The 14,580-nt window shown below is 37.9% G+C and overlaps 1 protein-coding gene across 3 annotated transcripts in view; it reads right to left on the reverse strand.

The window, feature by feature from the left end:
• Window positions 1-9,482: 9,482 nt before the first annotated feature.
• LOC109085108 (tubulin polyglutamylase TTLL7-like) overlaps window positions 9,483-14,580 on the reverse strand; it is an 82,456-nt gene continuing 77,358 nt past the window's right edge. For all 3 annotated transcript variants that reach the window (XM_042733376.1, XM_042733377.1, XM_042733375.1), the window contains one exon: window positions 9,483-10,011. In XM_042733376.1, coding sequence (XP_042589310.1) covers window positions 9,894-10,011 — 118 coding nt within the window. In that variant the 3' untranslated portion in view covers window positions 9,483-9,893. The remainder of the gene's footprint in view (window positions 10,012-14,580) is intronic.

Here is a 14,580-nt window from a genome sequence, read left to right on the forward strand (position 1 = left end):
TCTCTCTCTCTAGAGTAGTACACCATACAGTTATTTATCAGCAATGGAGGCAGAATTGTATGATGTTGTAAAATTTATTAATTATGAAACAAACTCAATTTCAGCTGTTCAGCTAATTTACAGAAGACAATAGTGTCATTATTCAGCTCAATTTAGTTCAGTGCTGATTCACTTTAGTTCAATAACGAGGTCGATATTGCAAAAGCAATCAGTTATGAAACAAACTCAATTTAACAAGTGTCATTATTTGTCTGAAGTCAGTTAAGTGTTGATTCAGTTCAGTTCAATAACATTGTCAATGCCGCATCAATTATAAAACATTCAATACATCTATACAACAGCTCTGCAGAAGACAAAAGTGTCAATCATAAACTCAATTCAGTTTAATACCTGTTGAAGTTTATGAATTAACAAATTCAATTCAGCTATGAAGCATACAATCATCCATCTCATTTCAGTTCAAGTTTAGTTCTCATCTGATACTGTCAGTGCAGTCAAATTGACAACATTACTGATTATTAACTCACTTTGAAAGCCCAAGTTTTCAAACACTCAAGCAGAATTACTGAAGACAAAAGCTTTTGTCAAATTATCTCATTTTCAAGGCAAATGTTATACACAGCATCTGTGGGAACTTAAAAGTTAGGAGATGTAATGTAAAAGTTCCCTTTTAATACTATGTGAAAGTCAAAAACAAGGATGAAGAAGTTTCTGGAGCTGAACAGGCAGCAACCCTTCACGTGGAGAGACACAGCTCGATAAAGGCATGAAGGTAATGGGGGCAGGGGGAGCATTGGCAGCAGTGTGAGCCAGAAAAGGTGTTTCCAATTGAATTCTTGTAGATATTGGCAGCCGGTGAAGAGACCTGAGAAGAGTAATGTGAGAGAATTTCTGGAGGCTGAAAACAAACAGTATTTTGAAAGCCCTCGAGGGGTTGGGTGGCAGATGCTGGTTGTCCGGCAATAAAAAGTTTCCAAAAAAGACTGGAGCCTGGAGCTTTGTAGAGTAGGTGTTGAGGATGGGCCTTATAGTCCTTGTTCTGTGGAGAATGTGGCAGGACCTGGCAGTTGTCATAATGTGGTCCAGAAAACAGAGTTGGCCACAACAGACTGAGCTTGAGGTGATGAAAAAAAAAAAGTTATCTGATATATGTGGGAACACATACCTATAGTTTGTATACCATACACACAGATGGGCGACAAATTAAAAGAAAACCCAACATAAAGTGTCATAAAGTAAGGTGTTGAGCCACCATGTGCTGCCAGAACCCGCTTCAGTTTCTCTTGGCATTGATTTTCTACAGTCAGCCAAAAGATATTCCCCCATTTGCTGTTTTGATGATGTGGAGAGCACTGTCTAACACTGGTCCAGAATCTCCCATGGGTGTATAAATGGGCTGAGATGGTGACTGTGAAGGCCATATGATTCACATAATTCTCATACTCATCCAACTATTCAATGACCACTTGTGTCCTATACATGGGGCCATATTCATCCTGGAAGAAATCACTCTGAACTAAACAGAAATGTGGCATTATATTAAAAAGGTGTTACCATTAACTGATATCAGAAAACTAAGAACATGCAGATGTGTTGGTAAATTATTCAAATATTAACTTAAAATTTTAGGTGGTACTTAAAGTAAATGAAAAAAGAGAGAAAAAAGGGTTTTATACACAAGTGTGTGTATACAGGAAGTGAAATATGCTTTTTGGTTGCATGTTAAAACTTAGAATGCCTAAAGATTTGTAGATTTCTGTAATTTAGTCTCAAGAGATTTAACTCTTGACATCATTCGGACATCATATATATATATATATATATATATATATATATATATATATATATATATATATATATATATATATATTACAAATAATGGGTAAACAGGACCCACTTTATTTTAAGGTCCAGGTACATAAATGATTTACATTTTAGATACTGTTAATATGTCAATATTGCACGTTTTTGTGTCTGTACAAACTTGAGGAAATGTACGTGTGGTAGAACTGCACCTTATATAAAATACATACGAATACTCATGAGATCACGTTGGGTCTTCACAGCCTATTAAATTCTATTTCCATAAAAACAGTGTGGAGAACAATTATTTGTGACAAGAAGTGACAAATTTATATGCAACAAATATGCAATGTCACTATGTCAGCTATGTTGAAAACTGTTTCAACAATGTAATGCAAACTAAATCACTTATCTCTGCAGTCGTTCAGTGAGGAATTAAAACTGGGCTGAGAAAGCCAGAAGAGAAATTTAGCAGCTGTCTGACGTTTTTTGACAGAAAGACGTTTGCATTCTCCTGCGGGCATCAACTCCCTCTTGAGTAAGTCCTATTAAATCCTTTGGCTTCTGCCTCATCACATGGTAGAGAGATAACAGACAGCTTTATTTACCCTACTGATTTCATGCTACATTACTAACACATCTCACCCATGTCATCCAAAAATTCTGGACGGTTTGGCTTCTCTCCAACATTCTCACCAACACTGAACATCCATTTTTAGAAGAAATTTTTTTTTAAGAAAGTCTTTATGCAAATATTCAGGGTTTGACAGACAGATGAGAATATAATGTCCTACACACATTTGTCAGGTGATATTTAAGCAAAATCACAAAAAGCAAGAGTGCTGTGGTACTGAATATTGGCACAATCATGCAACTTGACTCTGCTTCTATTCCACAACACACCTCACAAACTCTGGTCTGAAATGTTACAAGCACAGACAAGCATAATGATGCTATATGGTTTCCACCACTGAATAAAAAAAAAAAAAAAAAAATTATCTCAGATTTCTGACAATTTTTCTCACAATTCTGACTTTTTTCTCAGAATTGCGTGATAGAAACTCTGAGAAAAAGTAAGGATTGTGTGGTGCAAACTCGCAGTTCTGAGAAAAAAAAGTCACCATTCTAAGTCATAACTGTGAGATATAAACTTTTTTTCTCAGAATGCCAATTCTGACTTTATAACACGCATTTGCGAGTCAGAATTGTGAGATATACTGTAAACTAGCAATTGTAAGAAAATAGGAAGTATTTTTTACTTGGAATTGGACTTTATAACTTGGAATTGTGAGTTTATATCTTTAAGTGAGTGATTTAGATGTAAAACAAGTAAAGGTAAATGTGAAACGGGTATTAGGCATGAACATATTATACAAGACATCACGACTTGCCTTATATGCAAATCGCACACAAATAAACATTCACACCTGTTAAAGTAATTCACAGTTGTTCACTGGCCCAGTCAGAGCCTCAAATCTGGTGTCGGCAGCAGCCGGTGAGCTCAGATGAACCTGTATTTCTGCCATCCTGTGCAGGAGGAAGAGATTAAATGTTTGGCATGAACTCTAAAGGAGCCGCAGTTCAGATCAACGCAGAAGGGTTACATCAAGTTAATAGAGGACATATTGAAGAACCCATTGTTTATGTCTTCTTTCAGATCAACATTAATATTACTCTTGATATAGCCTATATATCAAGTACGCATTGCGGCCGAAGGCCAAGAACCAGAGAGTCATTTGTCAATTGAAATGTCGGGCTCCTCATGTATCATTTTCAATATCCATCCATGCCTTGTTAATGGTTTATATACAATTTCTCATTTAAAATATTGTAAACATTTTTAATAAATATTGCATAAAAATAACAATAGTTTATACATTTATTGGCCCTCATCAGATTGCATTATATTACAGTAAACTGGCACTGGCATACAAATCACAAATTTGCCATTCGGAATCATATTAGATCACCATTGTGCATGAAAATTAGGACTGAACTGTTCTGAAATGCAGAACCTTTTTTTTATAATATCAATTACTCAAGATTGTGGTCAATCTGCACACCAGTGTCATACATTAAAGGTGACATTTCATGAAAATCTAACTTTTCCAGGTTTTAAGTGCTATAATCAGGTCCCCGGTGGATCTACCAACCTAGGAAACATGAAAAAGATTAACCCAGTAACTTTGTTTTGGTAAGCCTTTTTCTGCAACGTCCCCTGGTGACGTTGCAAAGGGATCTCATTATAATATTACCATGTGTGGGGTATTTTGAGCTGAAACTTCACAGACACATTTTGGGGAAACCTGAGACTTATATTACCTATTGTAAAAAGGGGCATAATATGTCTCCTTTAAATATTCTGCAGGACAAAGTTTGGAGAGACATATGAATATCCACAAGAACTCCGCATTACAAGCATCTCCCCTCACTGTGTGAAACTGATAAGACTAGAGCTGCATAAGATGCTAAACAGCAGGATAAGAGGCAGATAACAGCATTATTGTCCAGGCAATCGGTCGGTTCAGGCTTTTGTAGTCAATACCACTCATGGGTAAAGCAAGAATGATAAGAATGGTTAGTGGATTATTAATATATTTAGAAAAACACCAGTCATTTTGAAAAGAAAAAGACACGTTGAGAAAAGCCCATTTTTTAAATCGCTTTCCCTCATAGAAAAGAACTGCACTTGTTCCACTCGCCTCTCTTCTAAGAAGTATAATCATTATTGTAATTATAATTATTATAATTATAACCATTACTGTCAATCCACACATAATTATGTCCAGAAGTGGAGAGTAAATCATGAAACGTTAAAAAGTCGATTGTTCAAAGCCTGTTTTGTCTCATTTGGGACCATGGGGGTTCATAAATATTCCGGGGATCGCTTAGGTCTTGGCATTCCGGTTCCTGGAAACCTCAGAAGAAAAGGCAAGCATAATGAGTCCAGGTCACAGGAGGAATGTATTCGATTACAAATAAAAAACATTTGCTGTGTTGACAATAAGACCCAAAAACATCAGACAGGCTGACAAGACCATTCATTCTCCTCATTAATTGACCACTACAATTCACAGTAGCTTCTCGGCTTTCTAGAAGTTAGTTGTTCGGTGAGAATTGAGCCATCACTGTGGCTGTTTGTAATCTTAAATCAATACCTGCAACTGGGTTGAGAGAAGATGGACAGGAGGCAAGCTGGACTTTTCTCACATTCACACAGAAGACTGAAGGAGAAAAATAGCAGAATAAAGTCATCAATGTTAATGAATCCATTTTCATTTAGTGAGCTGTCCTTCACAATGACTGAGGGGGGCAAAGGTAACGGTATGAATCACCACACTTGAAAAACACAAGAGTTCTAATTAACCAAGTGCTTTGAATGAGACTGTTGAATACATCAGCACTCGACATGAAAGAGGGAGTCGTGACCACCAGACAGCTGTTGAGTCCCTGAGCTGAGAACATCAGTGCATAGGGGTCTCTCTTCAAAACTGGCTAGAGCGGAGGCAACGATAATCTCCAGAAGGATCCCGGACAAGCCCCCAGTTGGCAGATGGGCTTTTCTTCTGATGCTTACTTAGCTGAGCGGTGGAAATGCCCACACTGTGGTTGGAGTCGGTTTTGTGGCAGCGAGACAGGAAAAAAGCAAACTTCACCGTAAGTACTTTCAAATCCCAGAGTGGCAGCATTCAGAATCATACTATTCTTGTTGGCCATTCACAGGTAATCTGAGGCTTTAAACTCGCACTTTACAGCGCATGAAGGCGTCTATGGCTGTGATCCGTTAAATAGGAATCCAGAGACCTTTATATGTGGGCAACAGAAAGGCTGTAGAGTAGAGAGCTCAAGAGACAGTAATTCTAACATGCCTCTCTACGCTTGTGACTTCTATGGTGCAATGGAGTACTTTTATTACACAAAACTACTATTTTTACAAAATACAGACTTTAATGAAGAGTATCTACAAAAATAAAGATATTTTCTCTTTTTGGCCTAAATTAAGATAAAGATCAGTAAACAAAAATATTAAAGGAGGATATAGCCCCACTGATGCAAAGAACTACTGATGAGGTATAATATATATATATATGTTTTGTGTGTGTGTGTGTGTATATATATATATATATATATATATATATATATATATATATATATATATATATATATATATATATATCCTCGCTCTTTGAGAAGACCTTTACAATATATCAATAGAATATCAAAATATTTTGTGACTTAATATCTCCTATCCTGTAAAGAACTAATCTGTGGTTCCTTCTACTAGAGCAACATGAAAATACTACCGTTCAAAATGTAATCAATGGAGCTGTCTAAATTGTAAATGTCTGATATTCTCTTTTGTGCTGAAAATGCCTTCAGTTGACAGACACATTTTGACAAGCTCCACTCATGTTCTGTTCATTTTAGACAACTGTGCTGCAGTGATGACAATATATATATATATTTTATTTATTTTTTTTTTTTTTTTTTGTAGGCCAACCTATAGAATTTAACATCATCCTTGTCCCTATGACAATTTTTTTTCCATTGACTTTTGGATCATTGCACAAAATAGACCAACTATAGTTTACAATAGGGCATGATTATAAAAGATAGAGTTTACAATAGCGCATGACCAACAACAGAGCACGATTATAAACACAAAAAAAGTTGTGAAAGTGACTAGTTAGTAGTTGAGTTTCCTTTTTTGGTATGATGTGTGTATATATATATATATATATATATATATATATATATATATATATATATATATATATACAGTATATATATATATATATATATATATATATATATATATATATATATATATATATATATATATATACTTTAGAAGTGCTAAGATACTAACTTGCTTCCGGATTTTGCTATGTGAACAAGTCCATGAACCTAGATGCTTCTGACAATAAACCAAATGTGTTATTACCAAGGTACTTGGCCTGAAAGGGAAAAAAAGACCATAAAATAAGGTATTTAGGTCAATTTCTGCAATAGCTCCTTTTGTAGCAATGCAGAGAATGCATTTGTTCAGTGCTGAAATGCAGTCAGAGAATTTTCAGGAATTCTTTTAATTCTTTGTAGGTTGACCTAAAGAGAAGATATTGTTGCTCTATGGTGCTTTCAGAAAAGTTGCTTGCATGGTTCAACATGTCAAATTCTTATTAAACTGATAGCGCGAGTTGGAGATGGAACTACTTTTTGGAACAATCAATACAGACAGGTCATGGTCAAATGATCAGTAGAAATGTGTGGGAAGTGTAATAGGTAAGATTTTTTCCCAATTTCATTAGGCGCTACTAGCAGTGAATTACACAGTTATACACAAAGTTCACAGAAACCAGAATTTGCAACTCTTATTTTCAAATCAGTTTGACTTTATGCAACTCAACAGCAATGCAGTGTAGTAACCACCAATGGAAATGCAGACAACTGCACTCACGTGATCTATCCCCTGATACAGATGAATACTGCAGTAAAGCAGTAATAACTACAAGCAAACAACAGTGCAGCAACTTCACAACCTCCAGCAATTAAATCACTGTCAGTGTGAAAGTACCTTAACTGAGGACAGCAAAACTATTGACGCTAGCAAAACAGTTATAGGACAAAAGCAAGAAACTCTGAAAGCAAAATGTACTGACTTTAAACAAAACTCACATCAAGTGTCAGCTGTTGACATTTTCATTTCTTTGATTCAAGAATCACACAGACGTGTCAACACGTGTTTCTAACTCAATGCTTCTCTCTGCTGTTGCTAAGTAACACCGTCACGGTCTTTCTTTTGTTGTATGAGACAAGGGAAGAAACAAGAAGTTTTACAGTGTAGTTTTTAGTTTTCAAGAATGACCTTAGGTTAGATCAAAACATGACAAGGTTATGCTCTGGAATCTCACGCGAGACTGTGTGGAATGACATGAAGTGTCATGCTGTGGAAGTGTATGTGTGGTGTGTGTAAGGTACCTTGTGTTAAGAAACCCTCAGGAGATGGAAGCAGAAGTCAGAAAGGTCAGACGCCTCTCAACGAGATGCTCAAATAGAATTCTAGAGGCGGTTTAGATGTTTTAAGCATTTTATTGCTATTAAAAACCATTCGCCTGAATGAAAATCCAGGCAAAAATAATATTTGGCATTGTGTCATGATGGTACATTGGGCAAAATGACCTGAAATGGTCTGATGAATAAATGTTGGGTGATCGCTGTTTTCAGTGGGAGTTACATAGCTGGCTGTCAGAACACTGTCACAATTTCTCTTACTTACCAAAACAAGAAAACCCAACATCCAAGGATTTTAAACAGCATATTCTGAACAGAAAATCCCATGAATGATATCAAATGATAAATACTGCCAACAGTCACATAGAGCTCCTCAATAACACTGCTGGTTGTGAGTAGTGTTGGCACAGCGTGGCTTGAGCTGGCACATCCAGGTCACTTTTACTAAAACACTACATGAACATTTTTATTCTAATTAGATCCAAAGCAAAGCTCTGCAATTAACACTTACTACAGTACTTTCATAAAAGGTTATTCTGTTCATAAACTTCACTGCATACATTGGTTATGCAATGGATAAAATGGACAAGCATGTTTAAAACAAACGTTAAATTAGATGTAAACACAAACATTTTAATAAAATAAATAAATAAATTAATTCAAGTATCTTCAAGATGCAGCCATCCAAGTTTTAGCACATTGAGCTCATTGACAATTTACCAAACATACTCTACCAGCAGCAATATTAAAAATCCCTTTCATCAGCACTGCACATCAGACAGCCCAGACGCTGAGGTTCATATTTGCATTCTACACAATATGGCTCATAAAAGTTATGCAAAAGAGACTTGCGTCCCTTAAAAGTTGATAGGTGATCTCAGCTTTTAGTTCAGAACAGGCAACTATAGTCTAATATAACGTAAAGCATTTACTCCAAACAGTAAGCAGTTTTAATTCCTAACACTATAATACTCATAAAACCCTAGACCTAACCTCTAACCCTAACCCTGACTCCAATTCAAACACTAAACTCCTTAACACTAACTCTTTCCCTTTCTAAATCATTTTTAGGGGGGCATTCACAAAGGACACATTCCAGTTGAAATTATTATCTACATTTTTTTCTCTCTGTGGAATGCCACATAAATAAAAAAAAACTTAGGATGTGAGCTTGTCAACTGCATGTAACTCAACTTTACATTGTGTTGTCCTTCCTGACTGCATGCAACAACACATTATGCTTCATTTTGTTTTGTTATTTAAGATTACTTTTTAATGAATAGACCAAACTCATTGGTCAATGGAATGAAACGTTCACAAGGAATACAAATTCCTGATGTTATACTCAAATCTTGCCGTTGCAAAAAATTATTTTTTTATTTTTTTTTCCTCACCATGAACATTTTTCAAGTGCCTTGAAAAGTTAAAAGCTCTTTGAGATCCTGTGTGAACAGCCCCATATTGTTAAAATTTTAATTCTGAGAAGAATTTAAAATAGACTAAATTAGTAAAAATATAAAGTGAATAATAAAAAGTGACATCATCCCAGACAGCAACCAGTGTCGGCCCAGATCCAGCACACATCCAGCAACAAAAAACTCACTAGATCCATATTAGACACCAAACCTCCACCACACTCTTCTTTGGTCCTTCATGTTATATATTAATAAATAAAATGATTTAGGTCATAGGAAAAACTGTGTGAAAGAAATAACACCATGGTCAAAGCAAAAAAAAAAAAAAAAAAAAAAAAAAATGAACATGACCTTTTCTGATTCCATGACACAAACATTCACTGGAATCTATTGAATAAATTGTAGAGTCTCGAAAATAACTTCATAATGTTCTTCATCTTTACAAGCATCCTAAAGGAGATAGCAATGTAGCTGATTTTTTACAGCGGACAGGAGGCAGGGACTGCTCGATCATATGCATCTGATGCATTAACAATGCAGGTGGGCAGATTCCCTTAAATATGCTGCTGGAGTTTGTGGAGGTCCCAGACGTTATGCCCTTAGGTCTGGATATCTTAAGTCAGGATACGGTCTCCCACAGCAGGTGTCGGAGTCCAGTGGCCATCAGAAGTGACCCATCCGTGCGGTAAAGACGCTGCGAGAGCGAGTGGAGGACGCCGAGCGGCCGAAGCTAGATGATGGCCACTTGATGATGAACTGGGAGGTGACTGGCAGCAGATACCTACAGAGACGGAGAGAGGAATCATAAATGGAGGTTGGATGCCAGACTCAAAGGCAGGGTTAGACGCATAAAGGTCACCTAAAGAGATCAGGCACTTTTCCTCTCTCTCCGCTTTAAATTCTCCTCTAGCTGATGCTTTAGATTCCCGTCCCCTCGGCTGACCCTCACGTTTACACTGTGCCGTTTTTAACAATGAGTGACACAAGTGTCTGGACGTGACTTGTTTTAACAGATAAGAACTTGTTTAATGCGCAGGATGTTCTGAGACAGGATAACAGGTTAGATAATTAGGGCCTACACACAGACAAGGAGGGTAACCAGCCTGGACAGCTGACGACCCACACCATCTAATTGCAGAACAGCATAATTATAATTCCACTCGAAACAAGGCAATTTAAACAGTTAATTAATTAAATAACACAGTGACAATAATAATAAATGAAAAAAGTTGTGCTAAATAAGCTGCATACACTTAATCGATTAAACAAGCAGCTGCTGAAGTCTTTTTTATTTTAGTAGTGGTAAAAATGTTTTTGGGGCAATGACAAAAAACAATGTCTGAGATGATACAAAAGAAATGTATTTTAGAAATATAGTTGATATGTTTCTTATATTTAAACATGAACTCAAGTTCTTTACACGTTTCCTATGTTTTTGTAAAACTTTAGATGTATGTCTGTAAAAACTGTTGTAATCAATCATAAATAATAAAATAAAAACATCTTAATCAGTTATAAGGCTGTACAGGTGTCCTCTCAGTAATACATTTATTTTTGGTTCATGGCTTTTTTGTGACATAAAAAAAAAGATTTCCTGCATGTTGGTTGAACCATAGTGACTTTGATTTTGCAAACAAATATTTTTTTTTCAATCATTAATATTTATCATACATTTATACGTACATACATACATAAAAAACATACATAAAAATAAAGTAAATGATGACAACCCCTCTTATTGTTCCAAACCTGTCTTTATTTCTTCTCCTTTTCTTCAACACAATAGAAGATATTTTGAAGCAAATCGGTATGTTGGTCCCCATAGACTTCCATATGATTTTTTTTTTTCCCCATCCATGTTCAACAGAAGAAAGAATTCATACAGGTTTAAAACAACTTTTTGTGTGAACTATCCCTGTTTAAACTATCCTGTTTAAACTATGACACCATGGTAAAGTATTTATTTATAAAATCTCTCTCTCTCTCTCTCTCTCTCTCTCTCTCTCTCTCTATATATATATATATAAAACAATTAAAAAATGTGTGCAGTTGTGTATTCAAATAAATGATGTATAAACAAATATTTATTTTAAATAAAATACATTTAAAAAATAAACAAGAGTGGGAGTGTCACGTCTCTTTTTAATTAAGTCACATAAAGTTGCTTTGTATGAATGCAACACTGTAGTTATGACAGCAATACATAATGCCAGTACAAATTAGGACCACTTCTTATCTAACCAAAGAAGATCTGTTCTAAAGCCCCTGCTGCAGAAAGTCAAGGCCAAGAGATTTTGGAAGAATCAAATTAACTTTTATAAAAGAATGTCCTTGAAACTACTCATTATACAGCACTAGGCATGTTTTTGCGATGCATTTACTCTAATCAGCAATGAGTAATAAGAAACGCGGATGTCCTGTGTTGTGTGTTACGGATCATAAAACTATGGACAATGATGAATATTGACAAATATGTCCAATGCACATTTTGAGCCACCTTTCACCTCATGCGCATATGATCTTTCCCTACATTCCTTTCATTAAAGCTTTAAAAATCAGACCCGACTCTTTGGTTCTTCCCTCAGGGAACTCCAGACAGGTGAGTTCTCAGGAAATGGTTTTGGGTTGGGGTTGAGCCTCATTACCATATTTTTCACTACAGACTGCTGAGTTTGGTCAACAAAAGGAAATGTCAAAGGAATATGAAATTCAAATATGAACATATATGGAGGTGGGCCTTTCTGGCTCTGAAGAATTCCCTGTAAGGAAGTCTCATCCATGAGAGAGCTCCATCACTCAGGGTCCAATCAGGCTGCAGGCAGTGTTTAATTGGACCTCTGTGAGGATTCCTCCAGGTCTTTGGCTTTTGATCATTGAGCAGTTCTTGGAAAAACCTGCCAGTGCAAAGCCCTAGAGAACCGCCAGCTGTCTAACCTTCGAACGTGTGTGTGCTTTACTAATTACACACAATCGCTCGGAGATCTGCACATATCTCACGTCTGTTTGCTTGTTTAAAGCCTACACTCTATCACCCAACTGCCACACGCAAAAAACTTTGAGAGAGAACTTTCAGACACTCTGAGAGAAAATGGAGACTTCCTTATTCACCAAATATCATATTATACTCAAAAAAAAATAAAAAATTCCTCAGTATTACAACATCATAAAAAAAATCACAAACAAAACTTTCTATAGCATCTTATGCAACAGTGTTGTTGTACAACCATGAAAGTGTCCTGTTTTCATTCATTCTAAAATTATTGTGTAGGTTGTATTACTTTTCATGACTAAACATAGAATTCTAATGACTTCTTGACCAGAATTGGTGGTAATATCTTACACTAGGGTGACCATACGTCCTCTTTTTCCCAGACATGTCCTCTTTTTGGACCTAAAAAAATGCGTCCGGCCGGGATTTTTTAAATCATCCAAAATGTCCGGGATTCAGCTTTTGCTTTCTACAAATGCCATTCATCGTGTGCGTTTCTGTATTAAATCCCTGCGTGGAACTGTTTTCTTAATCCTGCTCCCACTGAATTTCTCACCATCCCATGTGGTCCCGTTTTCCTGTGTGTTAAAGGTTTGAAATATTGCATAAATTACATTTGACTTTTGATATGGGACATGGTCATTGCGCTACTTTGGGGGCTACTTGAACCCCCCTCAAACCCAATCCCCAATTTTTTGAAAACTAAAATATGGTCAAACCTTGCACTTAACCCTGTTTTGAAGTAATGCTTTACTAAAACTGCACCAGTTCTGATTCTGCACCAGTTCTGTTCTGATTTCAAAGGTGTAACAGGTGCAACTTTTCTATTTACTGAGAAACAAAATCAAATCTCATCACCCACACTGTCTGCTCATTGAAAGCGAACAGCAACAACAAACTAGAGTGCTCAAACTATTAATGAATATACTGTATCTACACTGTAAATGGATTAGTAATTAGTTACTTTTATTGCAATAATATAACCTTTAAAATGTAAAGTTTTGCACAACTTTGTGTTTATAATTGTTAAATCATTTACTGTATCTCCAAACTCTGACAAATTTCCAAAAAAAAAAAATGTAACTTGGCACTTTTTGGATTTTATTCATCTGAAATTGATTGGATGGTAAAAAAAAAAAAATGGTGTTCCATATATATAAGAGATGGTTAGAGAAGGGGCATAAAAATAAAAAGACTTGGGTGATGTTGTCACGATCGCTGCCAGAAGAACAGCCGTAGAACAACAGAGGGGGGTAATGGGTGGGAACTTGGGAGGAGGCTCGGGAGGAGGACGGACGAGAGTGGCTTGGAGCAGGAGGAGCCAGGTGGGACCCAGGCCACAGCCATGACAGTGACCCACGGTGGAGCCGATGGAGGGAGGAGCCATGGAGGAGAAAGGGCCAACGACTCCAGGGGGCCGACCAATGGCAGCGGAGCAGGTGGTGGAGGAACCCGAGGCGGAGACGGAAAGCCGATTAGCCAGGGCGATGGGGAGGATCCTGAGGGCCAAAGCGGAGCAGATGGTGCCGGCAACTGATGCAGAGGTGTGGATCTGACAGAGGACTGAGGAGGAGCTGAAGGGATGAAGGAGCCTGACATAGCCAGATGGACGAAGGAGCGAGGTGCAGCCGGAGGAGTGGAGTACTGAGGCACAGGATGGTCGACGCCAGACCAAGGCAGAGCCGGAGGGATGAGGGAGCCCGGCGGAGCTAGAGGACTGCCAGGCCACGGCAGAGAGGAGGGAGCTAGGAGCCATGGTGGAGCCGACGGGTCAAAGGGCCGAGGCGGAGTCCGGGGCTTAGAGGCTGGAGGCAGAGTCAAGGGATGCTCCAGCCCCAGCGACGCTGGAGGATGGCAGTCCCGCAGAGCTCACACCTTGCTGATGGTGGGCTGAGGGTGAGCAGAGGGGCTGCCAGACGATAGCGGAGGAGGAGGCAGGAGCAGGTGGGAGGGCAAGCATCTGTGAGCCTCTGGGCTTTCAGGGCTGAACTCATGAACAGGAGCCCCCCTTGGGCTGGACGTGAGAACAGGAACTTTCTCTGGGCTAGACATGGGAACAGGAACTTTCTCAGGGATAGACATGGGAACAGGAACTTTCTCTGGGGACTGAACCCTCTTTGGGCTGAACTGGGAAACGGGAGCCCACTCAGGGCTGGACGGGACCAGCGGGGATGAAGGAGAGGGAGCAAGTCAGGTTCCAGCTCTGTTTCCCAGTCTATAAGGTCCTCCTCAAAGTCCAGCAGTCCCAGCTGTATAATCAGCTTACTCTCAGTTCAGTTCAGTGGGCTCCACTCCACACTATCTCTATCCTTGGCATTCTCCCTCGTGGCAGGCTCTGTTGCTGGCTCTCGCACCTTGACT

This window comes from Cyprinus carpio, chromosome B11, assembly GCF_018340385.1.
Source record: "Cyprinus carpio isolate SPL01 chromosome B11, ASM1834038v1, whole genome shotgun sequence".
Lineage (NCBI taxonomy): Eukaryota > Metazoa > Chordata > Actinopteri > Cypriniformes > Cyprinidae > Cyprinus > Cyprinus carpio.